The sequence below is a fragment of the Ahaetulla prasina genome, chromosome 1 (assembly GCF_028640845.1).
Source record: "Ahaetulla prasina isolate Xishuangbanna chromosome 1, ASM2864084v1, whole genome shotgun sequence".
Classification (NCBI taxonomy): domain Eukaryota; kingdom Metazoa; phylum Chordata; class Lepidosauria; order Squamata; family Colubridae; genus Ahaetulla; species Ahaetulla prasina.
This window is the reverse complement of record NC_080539.1, coordinates 277227110-277248036: the sequence shown is the minus strand read 5'-3', so window position 1 is coordinate 277248036 and position 20927 is coordinate 277227110. Positions and strand designations below refer to the sequence as shown.

General features: G+C 35.0%; 1 protein-coding gene across 1 annotated transcript in view; it reads left to right on the top strand.

The window, feature by feature from the left end:
- KIAA1549L (KIAA1549 like) overlaps window positions 1–20927 on the top strand; it is a 129374-nt gene that overhangs the window by 85447 nt on the left and 23000 nt on the right. Inside the window, exons 15-16 of the mRNA XM_058160589.1 lie at window positions 13362–13491; window positions 20528–20878. Coding sequence (XP_058016572.1) covers window positions 13362–13491; window positions 20528–20878 — 481 coding nt within the window. The remainder of the gene's footprint in view (window positions 1–13361; window positions 13492–20527; window positions 20879–20927) is intronic.

Here is a 20927-nt window from a genome sequence, read left to right as displayed (position 1 = left end):
GTATGTTTAAATGGAATAGTGCTCTATCTTTTCTGTTGTTTATGACTGAAAATTTCTGTTACTTCCTACTATTAAGAGTGGAATAAGGGCCCAGCCCAAATAATTTCTCTCCATTCTGTTACAGCATTCATAAAAACAGGATGCAAAACTAAAATAAAAAAGTCAGTTTTCAGGGTATTAGTCAGTAGAGATCTTCATTTTCTAATGTAGTGCTCATACTGCAAAACACTGTTATAGGGATCTGCTTAACAGCTTGTGAATTAGACCTGACATGTATAGCAAAAGATAAAATAGTTCCTGAATTACATAGATAGAATTTTTAAAATTAATACAGATTATAGAAATATAAATGAACAATGAATATTCATATAATCTATGTAAAGAATATGATGAAATAATTGAATCATGACTAAAAAATTAGAAAGAATCAAATGTGTAAAAATCCTTCAATCTGTTTTGCATAATATTTTAATATTGTTATTACCTATGTGGAAATTTATTTGCTTCTGCAGATTGTAGAAAAAGACCATGGAAAATATTTTTCAACATAAATTTTAATGTTTAATTTGATACATTAGAAAAATAGATTGCTATTAAGTGACAGCCATGATTGTTAAGCAGTTTCATGAAAAAAATGAAAGTAAAATGTGGCCATGTGATTGGGGGACATTTCAAACAGCCATAAATGTAGCCATGTTGCCAAGTCCTGAAGTGTGGTCATGTGATCATGGGGGGGGGAGGACAACCATTGCAACTTCAGATCCATCATGTCTTCTTTTTCAAATAGATTGTAACTTCAAATAGTCACTAAGCAATTGGTTGTAAGTCAAAGACTACCTGTAATTAAAAAATACGGTTCTTAAAAAATGAGTGAAAAAATACAACGGAAAAAGATAATATAAGGTATAATATATTGCATACATACACGACAGTGGTTTAGTGGGTTTATTAATATTCCCCAGCAATTCCCTTCACCAAAACCCCAGAACTATCCCAATTAAGTCTAGCCAAAAGCAGACCAATGCTAGTCTACAGAGCAATGGCCAATGAGTCCACAAGGCACTTGAAAGTTTTCCAGACAAGATAAACCCAGAAGGCAAAATTAAATCCACAACACAAGAGGATTCATAGGCAAGAACAGTCCAGAGTTCACAAGCCATGATCCAAAGTTAAGAAGCTAGAAAATGAAAATGTTCCCAATATCGCCTCCATCTGTCTGCTGTGCTAAATAGCCAGCTCCTGGTGCAGCCCATCAAGAAGGGTGAGACTGCTTTCTCACGAGGAATCAGACTGACCTTCACTGCTCTTGCCTTTTCTCTTCTTACGTGTTCTTGGATCAGGTGCAGAAGGCAGTTCCTCATTGCTGACCAGCTGCAGCTGCATGCCTTCCCCATCTGAAGCCTCAGGGTTGTCCTGCTGCAGCTGTGCTTTCCCTTTCAGATCCCTTTCAGATGGCTGCTTGGAGTCATTGACTGTCCTCCATGTGTGCCTGGAACTGGTTAATCCTCCTCCGAGCTGATATCTGGGAAGCAGGGAGCGTTATCACAAATCCAGTCATAAGTAGCAAGGGTAATCAAATCTTCAATCCATTGATTAAATGGAGCTATACATTTATATTTCCAATGTTGCATTATGAGTCTTTTAGCTATAATAAGGGCACGAAGAATCAATTTATGTTGCCCAGTTGTATCATGTACTAATTATTTAATTCAAAGATTATTATCTTTTGAAAAATTTAATATTTTAAGTTATTTATATCTTTTGCTATATTCGCCCAAAACATATTAAATATAGGACAGTGTGAAAATACATTTTTTAAAGAAGCCTTATACTTTTTATATCTCTAACCAAATGCTGTTCTAGATGCCCTTTTCTGTATAGGCTAAATGTTAAATTCTAAATCTATTTTTTGTTGTATGTGAAATGAAATGAACATTTGTCTAGGTGACGACTTTCCAACACTTTGATTTGAAATCAGAGACATCAAGTGCCCAAATTTTTGAATTGGAAGCATATACATCTTATAACCAAAGTAGAATGATTGATTATGATTCAAAGAAAAATAAGATTAAAAATAAGGAAAATCATTTGAAAGATGAATTGAAATATTTTTGGGTGTAGATGGTTAGATGTCCATGTACTGCTATATATAAATACAGAGGAAGAATTGTTTAAAGCAAAAGAAAGATAGGGCAATGATTCCTGTTCTTAGAGGTGAAAGATGAAATACATAAAAGTTCAAGAGATATAAATTGTCAATGTTTTAATTTTTTATTCAGAACTATATGGTAAACCAGAGAATAAATATATCAGATAATGAAATAGAGGACTTTTTAAGTAAAATAAACTTATTGCACTTAGATGATACACAAAAACAACTGTTATTTGACCCACTATTGGAGGCAGCTATTAAATAATTTTAAAAGTGGCAAGGGGATGGTTTTCCTCTAAAGTGATATAAAATATTTATAGATCTTTTGGTGCCAAAACTGTCAATGGTATGATGAAATACTTGATAAGGGAATATTACCAGAGGTATTTAATCAGATTTATATTGCAATAATAACAAAATCAGGTAAAGTTTATACCCAATCTGCTCTCAACCGTTCATTGATTATGTTGACACAAAGATTTTAATTGCAGTGTTAGCAAATAGATTGCAGCAAATGTTATTAGGAATGATCAAGTAGGGATTATATAAACTAAGCAAACAGCTGATAATATTAGGTTAGTTAGTTAGATTTAAAAGATTTAAATAAAAATGACCAATTCGTAATCCTGTCATTAGTTTATAAAAAAACCTTTGACAAAATATATAGACAGTACATGTTTTCTCTTTGTACTAAACACTTTAGTAATCTTGAAAGGGAATGGATTTTCCTGTTTCTTGTTCTGTATTTTCTTTCTTTCATTGAAAGAAATGACAATCATCTCTGAATTATGATTGTCAACAAAATGCATTATGCAGAAAGACCTTTATAAATCAATATTTATTTGTTCAACATCTACATGAAGCCGCTGGGCGAGGTTATTCGTGGTTTCGGGGTGGATTATCATCTGTACACTGATGATACGCAGCTGTACATTTCCACCCCGAACCACCCCAATGAAGCCATTGAGGTGATGGGCTGGTGTCTTGAGGCCGTGCAGGTCTGCATGGGGAGGAACAGGCTCCAGCTCAACCCCTCCAAGACTGAGTGGCTGTGGGTTCCGGCGTCCAGGTACAGTCAGTTTATGCCATCGCTGACTGTTGTGGGGGAAGTACTGACCCCCAGGGGAAGAGTGCGCAACTTAGGCGTTCTCCTGGACGATCGGCTGTCTTTAGAAGAACACTTGACGGCCGTCGCCAGGGGAGCATTTTATCAGGTTCACCTGATTTGCCAGTTGTGCTCCTTCCTTGATCGCCGGTAGCCTTCCAGGTGCAATTCAAGGTACTGGTTACCACCTTTAAAGCGCTCCATGGCTTAGGACCGGGGTATTTGCGAGACCGCCTTCTGCCACTGATTGCCTCCCAACGACCTGTGCGCTCCCACAGAGCGGGCCTCCTCAGGGTGCCATCGACCAAACAATGTAGATTGGCGGCCCCCAGGGGGAGGGCCTTCTCTGTGGCGGCACCAGCCCTATGGAACGAGCTACCTCTGGGGTTACGCCAACTCCCCGACCTCCGGGCCTTCAAACGTGAACTGAAGACTTTATTATTTCACCGAGCGGGACTAGCCTAAGACATATTTTAGCGAAATTTTAATGGTTTTTAATCGGTCTCTGACCGTTTTAGTGATTCGGCCAGTAAATATATGTTTTTAATTGTTTTTAAATATTGTTATTTATTATATTTATATTGTATTGGTGTGTGTATTTTAATATTGGTTGTAAACTGCCCTGAGTCCTCCGGGAGATGGTGCGGTATAGAAATGTAATTATAAATAAATAAAATAAATAAATAAATACATTACACCAAAAACAAATTGGTGTTGCAAATTGTATAAGGACCAGCTCAAGTCCTTTACAGTCCTCTGAGTATTTCTTGCCATATGTTCAATTTTTTAAATCCTTACATTATTTTCCATGTTGACCTCAGCCAGCCCTGTGCTTATGCCTGTTGTTAGTACTAATACTTCCTTCATTAATAAACCGTCTCTATTTCAGCTAATTATAATCTCAAGACAATTTCACAAAGGTTGGTGGTCATTATAATCAGTACTTCTATCCCCCTTTTTCTTTAATAGTTTCACATTTAGATCAAAGAATCTATCTATCTATATATATAAAAGTGAAAACCACTCACGCATTAATCACAAAATCTCCAGAACTGTAAAGCCTACAAACTGTACAGCCTACAAACGTATGTTCCGCTTGGCTTCTAGGTGCTCACTAAGAAAGGATTTTTCAAAATGACCATCAGAGCATTAGTATTTCCTATGTTATTATAACACACTCTGATGCTAATTAGTTAGATCGTCTACTCCCTCTACCAACTTGAAAATAACTCTGGATAGAATGGGATAGCATAGGACAGGCTTCTGTGGGGCAAGCCTCATGGAGAGAAGGGGTTAGAAAGCCTGAGGGAGAGAAGGGGATAGGATAGGAGACATTTCTGTGGGGCAAGGTTGAGGGAGCAAAGGGGGGGAGGAGAGGCTTCTGTGGGGCCAGCCTGAGGGATAGGAGAGGAGAGGCTTTTGTGGGGCCAGCCTGAGAGAGAGAAGGGGAGAGGAGAGGACAGGAGAGGCTTCTATGGGGCAAGCCTGAGGAAGAGAAGGGGAGAGAAGAGGAGAGGCTTCTGTGGGGCAGCCTGAGGGAGAGAAGGGGAGAGGAGAGGCTGATCATAATTACTCATTAATTTTCAAACTCTTAACTGTTGATTTATCAAGCCCGATCACATAGTTTCATAGCAGAGCACAGGTATTCAGCTAGTGCCTAATAATCTCTCTGAAAACAGTGTCAGTATTTAATCACTTAAGTGTGCAACTAGTGTCAGCCCATTACTGCTGTCTTTTTTTTTATTATTTGCATTTATATCCCGCCCTTCTCCGAAGACTCAGGGCGGCTTACACTATGTCAAGCAATAGTCTTAATCCATTTGTATATTATATACAAAGTCAACTTATTGCCCCCAACAATCTGGGTCCTCATTTTACCTACCTTATAAAGGATGGAAGGCTGAGTCAACCTTGGGCCTGGTGGGGCTTGAACCTGCAGTAATTGCAATCAGCTGCTGTTAATAACAGACTGTCTTACCAGTCTGAGCCACAGAGGCCCAATAATGTATAAGAGTAACATTTATATGTATAACAGTATATGTATAAGATATACATATATATATGTATAAGAGTAACATTTTAGTAACCTATCCCCATTTGCCAAAATAATTCTTAGCAAAGAAAAATTAAGGAGGCTCATAATATTTTGGTTAAAATACACTATGAAAAATTTGGGTTTGTTTCACATGATGGTCTGTCATCCCAATTTTTCAGTCTTGTTATTATAAAAAATACACTTTCAGGAATTTTTATCATTGACATTTATTTTGGTTTACTGGTTGGAACAGTTAATTTCACAATTTAGCCTCTCTCTGGGTTTCCACTTGAAACTATTATTTTTGATTCCGTTGAAATCCTGCCCCAGCACTGAGATTATCCTTATTTGTTGGGAATTAATTCTAGAACCTGTTCTTAGTGCTGCAAAATACATAAAGACACACACACACACACACACACACACACACACACACACACACACGTATGTATATATGTGGGTGTGGGTGTGTGTGCTTATGTGTGTATAAGATAGATAGATAGATAGATAGATAGATAGATAGATAGATAGATAGATAGATAGATAGATAGATGGAATTTTAATTCTTTTATCTGTTAAAAGCTCATACTGTACTTAATTACAGTTTAAAAATATCTAGAAAATCAATTTTGAGATTAATAGTACAGTATTATTATTGATCAACTTAGTCCTGATCAAGCAGAGCTACGTTTATAGGACTTAATCAGACAAATCTTCTTGGCACTTTATTGATTTTAAGCTTTTGTTATTGGAAATAATTTAGTGTTTCTGCTCTTGCTCTTTTATGAAGTTCTGTTATCTTTAGGGGTTTTGAGAAATCAGTTGAGGCTTCCAACATAGTAATCTATTTTTAGGAGAAGATTTTAAGAGAATTCAAATAAAGGGCGGTACTTATTGCTTGGCTATTGTAGATGCAATACAAAAATTGAAACAATAATGTATAGGATCTGTGGTCATTCTCTTGTTGCCACAGTTGAAGTTGATGTTCACAAAATTATTACCGAGCTTCCGCTGGCAACGCAGGCTTCGTGGACATTCCTTTGGGATCGTCTGCCCTGGGTTTTGTCAAACCGTCCCTGACAGCGTAAATGGGCTGTCAAACGGTTTGGAATTCTCTCCCCCGGGAGAAGGGGGAGGGAAGAGTGGTCAGGTTTGGGTAGAGCTCCCCGGGAGCCCCTGGAATTTAACCAGGGGATCGAAGGGTGAGAGCTCCCCTTTAGCCTGACGAAGCTCCGTGCCCAGGGTGCTTCTGTTTATACAGAACGAGAAGCCGCGACCATCTCTGTGCCAAGATTTATTTTTAAAGAGAACTCAACACAGACAGAACAAAGTAGGAGGACTAGCAAGAATTTGCAAGTAATAAATCTTAACTTCAGCTCTTAAATAGCTTTCCTTTGAACTAACTTTCAACTTGAGTGGATTTAAAATGGCGTTTGCAATATACAAAGGAAAGTGAAACTATAAAAGGACAAAGGAAGAGAAGAACATAACAAGCTACTTTTTAAATGGAATGAATAAGAACTGTTAATGATTTTTTCTTTTACCTTTTCTTTATCACAATGTTTAAGAAGAAAAGTTTATTGAATTTTTTCTCTTTTGGTAGATTTTACAGTTTAAGAATGGCTTTTAAGCAAACAGAACTAACTACTAAAATCTTGGAAACTTCTTCACTTCAAATATGGAATTTTTTTTTTATAGGAACTTTTGGAGGCTTATCTTTTCTTAATAAGTTTTTAAACAAGAGATTTTTACACCAATATATTAAAGATTGGAAATTCTTTATTGTTAGATGTTAAGCTGATTGGTGAGCAGATGGTGGAAAATGTGTAAGATAGAAGACAAGGGGAAGGAGAATGCTTAAGATGTGATTTTGATGGTATTATATATATATATATATATATATATATATATATATATAGGCTTTAATTTTTACAGCGGACTTATTTTGGGTATAAGGTGTTACTATTTGATATATGTGAGGTATAAAGGAATGGGAAGATGGAATATTGTTTAACTTTTGGAGGACAGATAGAAAAATTTATGGATGTAATGTTGGTATTTGGTTAAATAGAATTTAATTGTTATAATTGATATATTTTGGATATAAGTTATAATTTTAATAATGATTTGACAGATGTAAGGTAAATTGAAGAAATATTAATATTAGCAATGTTATTTGATTTATGTAAGTGATATTAAAGATATGAGAAGATAGAATATTGTTTATTTTTGGAGATTGGATAAAAATTTAAGAATTTAAGCTGGAAATATGAATTATATTTGGAAGACTGTTTAAGGAAGAAAGGTATATTATAAAAGAATTTCTGATGAATACTGGAAGATGGAATATCGTCTTGGTCTTGATCGATGAAGATTGGATATTAAAAACTATAAGATTCTGAAGACTTCAGGAGTGGAATGGATTGATATATATTTGGTGTTAATTGATGAAGATTGGATATTAAAAACTATGTATTTTATTGATGAACTGGAAATACTAATTTAATTGGAAGATTCTGAAGATTTTAGGAGTGGAATGGACTGATATATAATGGACTGGAAGAAGAATGTACCTTTTGTTTCTGGAAGGGGAGTTAAGGTCTTAGAGAGAGGAGTGACTATAGATTATGACTTATGTTGTATTTTAATTTATGATTGTTAATCTTATACCCTGTATTTTGTTCTGGGAAGTCTCGGGGGTGGGAGGGGAGGGGAGGGAAGGGGAGAGGGGAGATGAAGGATCAATGTAAAGGAATGATTGAAGATATGTAATTAAGAAATAGAAATAATTTGAAATGAAATCGGGCTGCTCAGCTGCCATTTCAGAAGGAATGGAAAGGAGAGGAGAGAGTGAAGGAAGAAAGTAGGTAGGAAAGAGAGAGGTAGAAAAGGGGGAAAGGAGAGGAAGAAGAAAGGGGAAAGAGGGTTAGAAATGGTGGAAGAGAAGAGTAGGGAAGGAGGAGAGGATGTAGAAAAGCGAAGGAGAGGAAGGATGAAGAAAGTAGAAGAAAGTAGAGAAGGGAGGAGGAAAGGTTTGTTAAGGAAGGAAGTGGTAGCTGGGCAGGTCCGAATAAGTAACAAATGAAAGTTAATGACTAATGTTGAATAAGAGACTGTATATTGAATAGGTTGTTGGAAAATGGAAATAAAACTTTTTTACTAAAAAAAAACAAAAAAAACAAAAAAAAATTACCATAACTAGATTGTTCACTGTGTGTAAAGATAGCATATTGTCTTCTTGACTAGATCTCCAGTATTTTAAAACTGTGAAATCTCCAAGAACTGTGAACATAGTTCATGCAAAGCTTATCAGCTTTGCTATAACAATTACTATATAACTTTAGAAGTAGAAATATATAGCTGTATTGCAGTAATGCATTGCTGACACAGTAATGCATTGCTGTGTTTGATAATATTTAAACTTGGTTTTCCCAAAAAGAGGCAATGAAAAAGATTTCTGTTGTTTTATGATTTTTTTCAGTTGGTCCACTTTGATAAAACAGTCATATTTATGTTGAAAGGAACAAAGCATTCCTTGTGGTTTGGTGTTTTGCAGCAAAAGTATTGTTGCACCTTTCAGGACTTAACAGCTATTAAGATGCCACTCCATCTGTCTGAATTTTATGAAATAAAAATTTCAATCACTTTTATTGGAAGTAATGTTTGATCTGTGTTTTATCCAATTTCTCTTGTGGAATATGAGATGGTAGATTGATAATTTTGAAATTTGAGATTTAAAGAATTTAGATCAGATCTGGTTTCTGCCCTGTGTAGTAATGAACTGATTATACTTTTGTGACATCATCACAAAATGCTTGGGTTGTTGTTTTTTGCTTCTTTTCATCCTACCTGGAGAAGAGTAGAAGAAACAGTGAACTATTCTTCTTCAGTGGAAAGTTTTGAGAGTTGGATTCTCAGGTTCTCAAATTAAATCTCTTTGTATTTGTTGCAAACTTACATTTTAACATAAAAATGTACTCTCAATATGTGTAAAATGAGGATATATCTGCACAGTTAACTACCGTCGCCTTCAGTGAGTTTACTTATTCAGAGTAATATGAAGTGCCATGACTACTTAACCTTGATAAAGAAAAATAAGGCTATGTTTGTTCTATTACTTATTTATTAATTTGATTTAGTTGCTATTCAACTACAGAGTAACCATATTTCAAAAATGCACAGTGTATTTTTGGTATATTAGAGAGTCCTTTCTTAGTAGTCGGATAGTCAGTACCGTGTTTCCCTGAAAATAAGACCCTGTCTTATATTTTTTTGAACCTTGAAATAAGTGCTTGGCCTTATTGCCATGCGCTCAAAAACCTATTGGGCTTATAATCAGGGGATGTCTTATTTTGGGGAAAACAGGGTAATATATTCATACAACACTTAGTTGAACTTTTATATTAAGCAGAATTGATACCTTGCCTTCTGCCCTTCTGACAGAAATTCAATAGTACATTTATATAAGAGGATATCTACCCTTGACCTCTGAGAGAAATTGAATTGATTGTGCACATTTGCTGATGTCCTTTATATTTACATGTGGTACAAAGTTTAATTATAATACTTTTAACCTTCAGGCATCATAAAACACCATCAAAACAATCTTATTCTCTGTTAAAACAGATACCTCAGAAAGACCCTTACTACTACAGGAAAGTAGTAGAATTCTGATCACTATTGCTGTTCAGTGGGTATTAGCATAGTCTCTGCATCTTTCTGGAATTTTTTTGATGCTATACTGTTAAATTTCAATTTGGTTACATTATGAAGCAGTGGCCATAAAAGCAAATACATTTTGAATTCATCTACTGCCAGTACTCTTATTTTTAGCAATAAAATTATATTATCTAGTTTAAAATTGCAATAAGTATTGAAACATAATTCAGAGATTTTTAGATATAGTTGTTTTAGTAATTTTACATTTATTTGATTAACAGTCTTCAGAGCAGAGAAAATTATTCTGATTCAAGAATTTTTTTGAATAATTTACTTCTTGTTTATATATAGAATTTGAAGGTTCTTTTCTATTATGTTTTGAAACTGCAAATAGCAGTGATCACTGAGTACAATTAAGATTTGATTGATTGATTGATTTGTTTCAGATATGAGTTTTGATTAAAGCTGTAATGAAAAATTATATAGCTCCGGGATTCTAAGGCCTGGTAATAGGTAACATCACTTCCAATGTGCATGGCACATGCTCGTTGTTTGCCATAGTAAATTACCAAATTTACATTTTAGCAAGAAAGTATCTTTACTTATTTCCATAACGTGTAAAACTGTACTTTATTAATGGGTAAAAGGAAATTTCATAATTCTTTCATTGTTTTCATTTATTCATCCCAGATGTTTCTTTCAGCCTCAAAAAAAAAAAAAAAAAAAAGATAATTCCTGACCACAAGTATTTTCAGACTCAAGTTACTTGACTTGAGCTGAGAATAGGGTGTAAACTTGTTTCTTTTTTAGGAATTAAGAAGTATTCATCACATGAAAAGTTTTCTTCAGTAAACGTTTTCCTTTGCACTTAGACAGAGAGAAACTAGAGTAAGCCTTCTCAGCAAAAAAGTTATAAACAAACTATTTCAAAGATGTTTGGATATCCCATATTAGTCTTCAACTCTGGTGTGGACTGGAAATCATGCCTTCCATTTTGAACTTAGCCTCTGAGTTTCTGTTATAATTTTCTTTCATAGCTTGATCTATATTATATTTTGTGTATAATTCATTATGTTCCATATTATTCACAATTTGATAATATTTTGATTAAATGCCCCACATTTGACACTATAAAATAAAATTCCATCAAGTTCAGTATCTTGTAAACTAGGAAAGGCCCTTCTGATGAATCTACAACACATAAAAATGCTATGGTGGTAGATAATCACTCTGTCTTCTTCCTTTTGATTATGACTAAGTTCTGGTAGTTGGTTCAATTAACCTGATTCTCTGGGTGCTTGCTGAATTTTCTTGAAATCAGCTTGATTTTCTTGAAATCAACATTGCAAATTAAATAGAGCTATTTATTTGGATCTGTTGTTTCTGATCCAACCAATTCTCAAATGTTTCCCATTTACTTAGAACTTTAATGATTTCTAAAAACCTTTCTCTAAAACATAAACTATAAATATGAGAACTATAAGCAAATGAATAAAATGTAAGGCATATGTGAATATAAGCATATATTAAGAACGTTTGCAGGAAATGGGTATGTCCAGTCTAGTGAAAAGAAAAACTAGGGGAGACATGATAGCAGTGTTCCAATATTTGAGGGGCTGCCACAAAGATGAGGGGGTCAAACTATTTTTCAAAGCACCAGAAGGCAAAATAAGAAACGATGGATGGAAACTAATCAAGGAGAGAAGCAACCTAGAACTAAGGAGAAATTTGCTAACAGTGAGAACACCAACCAGTGGAATGCCTTCAATAGTTTTGAGGCCCCCATTGCTGGAGGCTTTCAAGAAAAGACTGGACAGCCATTTGTCTGAAATGGTATAAGGTCTCCTGCTTGAGCAGTGGGTTGGACTAGATGGCATTTGAGGTCCCTTCCAATTCTTATTCTGTGTTATATGTTCTACGTTCACATTTTTTGCTGTTTCAAGTGTGGAAGAAGGACACAATCAAATTCAATAGAAAATCAGAGAAATGCCTTGAAGAAGAATGTACAGTCTGTGAAGGTTGTGCAATCTGTTATATATAATCTGTTAAATTCTTCTAATATATGATGTTTAAAATACATGGGACTCGTTTTGTTAGAATTAAATTCCTTAAGGAGCTTCGATTCTTTCATTTATATAATTTTAAAAGCATTGTGTACTGTATTTTTCGGACTATAAGATGCATTTTTTTGTCTCAAAAGGGGGCGAAAATGTCTGTGCATTTTATAGACTGAATATTGCTGATGCCCTGCCCACCCGCCAGCCATTTTTTGGCCTCCTCACAGCCTGTTTTCAGGCCTTTTTTTGGCCCATTTTCAAGACTTTTTTCGGCCTGTTTTTGAGGCTTTGGGGGCTCGTTTTTGAGGCTTTTTTGGGCCCATTTAAAAAAAACCCCACAAAAAAACAGCCTAAAAAAGTCTCAAAAATGGGCTGAAAAAAGCCTCGAAAATGAGCCACAAAAAGCCCCCCAAACAAGCCACAAAATGCCTCGAAAATGGGCTGCAAAAAGCCTCCAAAATGAGCCGCAAAAAGCCTCAAAAATGGGCTGGAACAAGCCCTGGAAACAGGCCAGAAAAAAATTGGAAAAGGCCCAAAAAAAGCCCCCCCAAAAAGGTAGGCCAAAAGCTTTTTTTGTTTGTTTTCCTCTTCTAAATTTAGGTGCATCTTATAGTCAGGTACATCTTATAGTCTGAAAAATACGGTATATTGAATATTGTGTTCTGGCTACTGTTTAACAGAAAATCAGTTGAAATCAATTTGTGAGTCCCATGATCAATTAGCAAATCTGATTGGCATGGAGATAAGCACAGTTCAATTAATGTTCTGTTGCTTTGTTTATTGAATTAATATTTATTGGATGCCAATTTAATTTGGATTGTAGGCAGTATCCAACATTGTTTGAATGGATTTTCACTCAAAAGGAGATCACCTGCTCTCTGTTCTCTTGCAACTCCTCAATCTACCAGAGGAAGTCTAAAATGCTCTGGAGTGGTGGACTCCATTCCATCAGTAAATGGACATAATAAAATCCAGTCCTATTTACAATATTTAGTTTTAGACTAGAAGTTTGGATTGAGTTATCACTTAGCTGAATGGTCAGCTAATTTAATTTAAAATTTGTTCAGTTATTATCATTATTACCTTCTATGAATGTAGATATATATGGTTACATACAGATATTCACAAGACAATATCCAGTTTACACCTAAGTTTCTACCATCACAAACAGTGCATAATTTGATCCAAAGATTGCTTAGATGACACTGTACATTTTGAATTGATACATATAGGTCTAAATAATTAAAATACGATATGCCATTGTTCATAAATCAATATAGGCTAAATACCAGAGCAATTTACTAATGTTTTGACCACTTTTATTCATATTATAAATATTTCCATTTTCTATAGGCAACAAGCAAAGACCTCAGTTTACCGAAGCAGACAATCTTTGAACAGTCCTAGTCCAGGAGAAACCGAAATGGATCTTCTAGTTACACGTGAAAGACAGAGACGTGGTATCCGCAATAGTGGATATGATGTAAGTGTATGGAGACTGCATTTGTTGCACATATTACAATGTTAATAAATTGCTTTAGAAGAATTACAGTACACAGTTTATTTTAGCAAAATGATATACTTGCATATTTGCAGCTTTGAGTCTGCAGTGGGAATCAATCAATCACAAGATTTATAAAATCTGCTCCTGAAATTAGGTTGAATGTTATATTTTTATGGATTTAGTATTTCCCCCCCAAAATTTAAACTTACCGTCATTTATATAATTTTTCACAGAACAGTTCTGAATTGTTACTTATACCTTCTATCATGATGTTTAATTTACATTTAATGTTTGATTAAATGTAAATTTAATTAAAACCCAATATAAATTATATATATAAATTCTTAGTTATTATTAATTATTAAAATTAAAAATATTGATTATTTTGTAGTAGCAGCCTACTACAAAAGTGTTAGCAAGAACATATTGAATATTTGTAGTGCATCTAAGAAGCTACTTCCTAAGAATCTCAGTTTGCTTACCTAGTTTCTTTTGATTAAGTTGCTAAATAGCCTCCCCAGTGTGGTGACTTAAAATGAATTGGATAAAAACAGATTTGCATGACATATGGGCTGTGGTCTGCATGTGGCCTGCCAAGTAACCTTGTGCAACCAGCAGCATTTTTTGAAAGCTCAAGAAATGCTAAGTATACCATTTATTTGGAAGTGACCCTTCCAGTGTGTCTTGTGTATTGTGAAACATTTCCCCAAAATATAATCCCTGATGAAATTATGGGATAAAACATCATGCCCTTGCTAAATTAGACTATAATGACCAAAAAATTAAAACTGCCCATTTATTTGGGGGGGGGGGAATCTCCCTAGTGAAAAACAGATTTTCAAGAATATAAACACTGAAATTGAGATTGTTGTTGAAATGAGCTTTAAAATTGCAAGAGAAATAACTGTTGATGGAAAATGTTTTACAGAAGGCAGCTTTTTAAGGGAGTGTATGGTATACAGATTGCTGTGTACAGAAGGCAATTTTTTATCGAGAAAAGAAAGCAATATTTGTGTACAGCATTTTGTTAATATAAAAGGTGAAGTAATAAAGTTTCTTGAAAATAATTTAGAAAATTTAAATAGCCCGAAAATGAAGAGTGGAACTGCAATATCTTTTTATTTTGCAATGTCACAACTCATGTAAATAATCTTCCCAGATTCAAGGAAAAGATCAACTAATCTTTAATACGTATAATTCAATAAAAGCATTAAAATGAAATTACATCTTTTGAAGGGACAACTCAAAAAAGCAGAACTGGATCAGTTTCTTATTTGTATTCAGCATATTCCTTATCACGCGCACTGAGTTAGGAAAAAAATAAGAGCATTTTAGCCTTCTGATTGAGGAATTCCATGAAACATTTGCTTTGACTGAAGAATATTCTCGGTTAAATATGATTGAAGATCCATTTTCTGTAAATCCAGAAGAAAAACCCATAGATTTTCAAACAGAAATAATCGAGTTGCAATGTTAGGTACTTATAAATCAAAATTTAAGGGAAATTTAAGGGAAACAAATGTTTAGAAAAGGAAAAATTTACTCACTAAAACTGAGAAAACCCTTTTGTATTTTTGGAAACCTATTTATATGCAAGCAAACATTTTAAACTGTTTAAGAATATCAACTTCACATTTAACCCAATAAAAAAAGTACTGTTGAAAAAAAGGTGCAATATATTGCATTTATTTATTCATGTTTTTTGTACTATACACATAGCATCACAGTCTTCATATTTTCCAGTAATAACCTAATTTTCTCCAGACTTTTCCTGTGTGGACTGTGGTTATTTAATGTATCAGTGTGATCCTTTCTCCTGTGTGATATGGCTGGATTAAAAGTTTTCCCCACATTCTACTACAGGTAGTCATTCTGGCCAAGGAATTGGAATCCTAGAGCAACACAGGGCCTGATGTTAGGCAAGATGCATTACAGAGTTATAGACTAAATTTCAGGTTCTTACATAATGATAGTTCAGTGTCCCAGATATTTGTTCTTTCTTATAATAGATATGCAGACTAAATGGATGCGACTATACTTCGTTATATAAATAATTTATGTCTAAGGAGCTTGATTCCAACTTAAGTTACACTGTTTTACTTCTTCATTGAATGTGTGACCAAAATTCTTTCAATTATATTCCTAACTATTTGATAGTTAGGAGATTTTGATTGATTTATTATGTAGCATCAAGCTTCTTTTTGACTTGTAAAAGGTAAAGGTAAAGGTTTCCCTCACACATATGTGCTAGTCGTTCCCGACTCTAGGGGGTGATGCTCATCTCAGTTTCAAAGCCGAAGAGCCAACCTTGTCCGAAGACGTCTCCGTGGTCATGTGGCCGGCATGACTAAATGCCAAAGGCACACGGAACACTGTTACCTTCCCACCAAAGGTGGTCCCTATTTTTCTACTTGCATTTTTTACGTGCTTTCAAACTGCTAGGTTGGCAGAAGCTGGGACGAGTAACGGGAGCTCACCCCATTATGTGGCACTAGGGATTCGAACCGCTGAACTGCTGATTTTTTGATCAACAAACTCAGCATCTTAGCCATTGAGCCACTGTGTCCCTGACTGGTAGTGACTTGTAGTATTTATTTATTTATTTATTTATTTATTTATTTATTTATTTATTTATTTATTTATTTATTTATTTATTTATTTATTTATTTATTTATTTGATTTTTATACCGCCCTTCTCCCGAAGGACTCAGGGCGGTGTACAGGCAGAATAAAACGAACAATACAAAATACAATTAAAACGGAATTTAAAAAACTTATTTAAATTAGCCTGAGAATTTAAAAAATTTACCATACACTAAAAAATCCCATTTAAAATTAATAAAATTTAACATTTAAAATTCAATTTAAGCCAGCCCTGCGCGGATAAAAAGGTGTGTCTTCAGTTCGCGGCGGAAAGTCCGAAGGTCAGGTATTTGGCGTAAACCTGGGGGAAGCTCGTTCCAGAGTGTGGGAGCCCCCACAGAGAAGGACCTTCCCCTGGGGGCCGGCAGCCGACATTGTTTGGCGGACGGCACCCTGAGAAGTCCCTCTCTGTGAGAGCGTACGGGTCGGTGGGAGGCATGTGGTAACAGCAGGCGGTCCCGTAAGTACCCAGGCCCTAAGCCATGGAGCGCTTTAAAGGTTGTAACCAACACCTTAAAGTGCACTCGAAAGACCACAGGTAGCCAGTGCAGTCTGCGCAGGAGCGGTGTTACATGGGAGCTACGCGTAGCTCCCTCTATCACCCGCGCAGCTGCATTCTGGACTAACTGAAGCCTCTGAGTGCACTTCAGGGGGAGCCCCATGTAGAGAGCATTACAATAATCATTTAGATAGTAACCATCTAAATAGATTTTCTCCATGATTATCTAATCCTAACCTGGTTTTTCGGACAAAATCTTCTAATGGAGCACTCATTTTCACTGTAATTGAGTCCATTCACCTTGTTGCTGGCCATCCTCTTCTTTTCTTTCCTTCCACCTTTCCCAGCATTGCGGCATTTTCTAGAGAGCATAATATGTCCAAAGGAGGATAATTTGAATTTGGTCATTTCTGCCTTTGTGAAAATTCTGAATTAATTTGTTTGATAATCCATTGGTTTATTTTCTTGGGTGTTCATAGTATTTTCAGAGGTCTTCTCCAACACCAAAGTTCAAAGGAGTCATGCTCTTCCTATCCTTCTTCTATAGAGGATTGTTTGAATCAGGGTTTCTTGAACACTGGACTGGGAAATCAATATGTTGAAAAATAATACAATATTAAAATCTGATCAAACAATCATGAGATGTGATAGGTGCAGTGAATGCATTATGTTTACTTTTTAATAGCGTAAATGCTGAGAAATATAACTCATGCAAACAAAAACTCATTTGCGATATTCCATAATTTTTAAAGGTTGGAAGGGTCTTGAGAGAAAACAAGATTAAGAAACACTGATCGAAATCACGGAGAAGTTTGAGGGAAAGAGAAGAGAAAATAGGAGCAAGTTATTCAACATCAGAATTCTTAGTATATTACAGTATTTAATGTATTTTGTCACTATCGGCTATAGTATTTAAAATTGCTATGACATAGTCTTCTGCAATAGTAAAATATCTCTTTCTTTCTTTGCATTGCCTTTTGTGTTTAAATATACAATGAAATTCCATTTTAATGGATTAATTGGAATACTGTTTATTTAATAAGGAAACATATCATCACAGTGATTTATGTTATTTTCATGATAACATTATTATTAAAATAATGCAAAATATTACAGTTGAGCAATTGTGTCATTATGTAAAAGCCATAAAGTGGCATAATAGATTATGATTGATATTACACAAATGATGCAAATTACCAGGGAGATTTGTTCCATCACATGCATGGTCCATTTCATGCAAGGACCATTTATTAAGATCCAGTAAATCAAATGTCACTGTAGTATAAGCACTGCTACAGTGATCTAATGGAGATAAAAGTAATTAAGCATTGTGTTTAGTATAGACAGAAATCTAGGGATTTTTCTCTCTCTCCAGTTTCTAAGGTGATTTGGAATTATGTCGTAATCAGATCACAGATGTATTTGATACTATGCCAAGAAGTCAAACCATGGATCTATTAGTTGTTACCAGCTTACATCAGCCAATTTCTTCAATGTGGGCTGATTTATATTTGGTTTTTTCCTTTTACATTGTGTACATAGATAATATTTCTCTGATTTCCAGAACCCAAATATATATAAAAAAATAGCAGTGCTTATGAGGTAATAAATAATCTTGCTGCCTGTTGAAGTGTAGTGATTCTTTGCTATATTTGTCAGGATTCAGAAAACTGAAACATCAACTGTGAAAGGATTGTCTGTGTTTTCACATTATTTGTCACAGTACATAAATCATAATATGAAATGCATTTAGGTTTATAGTGTGCTATGCTTCATTGTGCTTCATTGCAGCAGCAACGTAAAGGAACAATCTATGGTATGAGATAAAGCTGGATTTGCTGTAGTTATTCATACATAGAATTTCCCTGACTGCAATATTCCCTTGTGGAAGTTTCCTTTGCAATTGGGTCATTCTGTATTTTTGTTACATTATTGTTATAAAGGCAAATTTAAATATTATGGACACTGGTTTGTACCATGCTTCATTTCCATTATGTTTATTTCATCTTTCTGTATCTCTCTATTTTCTTTTTACTATAGGATAGGATATAGTGATTGTGGTACAGAACTAATTCAGAAATAGTGACTAGACCACAATTATCAAATCATCTTCATCACTGGAAGGACACAAATCCATAATTCATTGGTCCCAACCAATTATTAAAAAGTCATTACAAGTACAAATCAATTAAATACTAGATGCAGTTGATCAGTTTAACACAAATCAAATAAATATGTCTCCCACCAGCAACAACATGGAAGCAAACTCTTTGCCTCTGTGGGCTTTTGGGGGCATTTTATGGCTCCAGTAATCTTATTTGCTTCTTATGTTGTTCTATTTATGCCTGCAAAGAGGATCTTACCAAGTAGTCAGTGTCACCTATTTATTTAATGAATCTCTTGTCCTTTAACAAGTGTAGCTTACTTTTTAACTCTTCTAGAATTACTACTTTGAACCTCATTATCTTTAGTGATTTAGGGAGTAATGTGGGCAGGAGCAGGAACTCCTGTCATACACTTAAGTGTATATACCTTGCTTGTAAAATACAAAGGAGAAAGTGAAACTAAATAATCTAGTAAGAGTGGGATCAAGAGGGTTTGTGCAAGTATATAGGAAATCAATACACATAGCAGAAGAGAATTACAAGAATTAAATCTAGAAGAAGGCAAAGGCAAACCACTTCTGTCCTACTGCCAAGAAATTTGAATGAAACGTTAAGTTCCAATTAGTTTCAAGATGATGAGACCCTCCAAGTTGAAAACACTTGTCTAGTTATAAGAATATCAGATTTTTAAGTTAGTTTATTCAGCTTTGCTGTTTATTGACTTTCGTATCAGGAGCGGGTTTCAAACCCCATCGCTACCAGTTCACTCGTGGGTGCACTTGCGTGCTTGTGCGACACATTTGTGGATTTGCAGATGCTTCTGGGTGGGTGGGCGGAGCCTCATGCCGCCGCTGCTACCTGTTCGCCTGGTCCGGGGCGAACTGGTAGCAACCCACTATTGTTTTCTATGTTAATGTTAGTTGATTTGAACTTTACTTTTAAAGAGAAAAATGGAATACCAACATGTAATGAAATACAATTTGTGTTGGTAGTTTAAGAAAAAGCTGATTTTAGCTGAAAGCTGAGAAAATAAAAACTTTTAAAATATTAAAGTCTATTCATAATTATGAATTCGTTGACAGTACTTGTGATTCTCGATGTAGAGAATATTAAGGCATAAAATAGGTATTTTTATCAGATACTTGTAACATTTGTAATCTTTATAGGATATAGATTTCTTAAGCAGCTAGAATTCATTGAAATCAAAGCTAGATAGCGATTCTCTTTTTCTTTCAATACAAAACATTCTTAGTTATTAATATAAAATATTTAATAACAGTCTATGTTCATCTTTGCTTGATTATAATTTCTCTAAGTATTTTCTTTTTTAAAGCAAATAGTGAATAACTATGACTGTGGCATTTATAAAAATGTAAAAGTGACTTACTAAGACTGGGGCAAAGACAAAGATCTGTTGCCAGTGTAAGTTCTATGCTTGAATGGAAATATGCACCTGATCCAACACCATATCTCTATCATTTCTCTAATTAAATGATTATAATGAGTGGGGAGGGCAATTAAGAATTGAATAGGAAGAATGAAAGCAAGCTTGGGATATCTTGTTGAATTCCTTGCTTCCTTGGGATGCTGTCCTAGTGTTTTTATAACACAGGACATAGCTTTTTTCTGCTATCTGTTAAATAACAGAGCTCATAAAAGGGGTTTAAGATGATGAGTGAACATATCTGCTCATTGTACACATGTATGAACGCCATCATAAAAAATGATTGCAACAATCTCCATTAAACACTTATATTTTATCCAACAGACTGAGCCTGAAATGATAGAAGAAACAAATATTGACCGTGTCAATGAATCTCGAAATTATACCAGAGCCCATCAAGCAAAAGGCCATTCAGAGACTTCAACTCTGAGTTCTCAGCCATCTATTGATGAAGTTAGGCAACAGATGCACATGTTACTAGAGGAAGCCTTTAGTTTGGCTTCAGCAGGTCATGGAGGACAGAACAGGCAACAAGACACTTACAATTCTGCACAGAATTTGCCATATTCTGAAGTTGTGACCAGTGCTCCTGGTACCATGTCTCGGCCTAGAGGTGGAATACAGTGGGTGCCAACATATAGACCAGAAGTGTATCAGTACAGTTTACCACGACCTGTAAGTGATCAGTTACATATGATACATAAAGAGCTATTGTGGGCTTGTT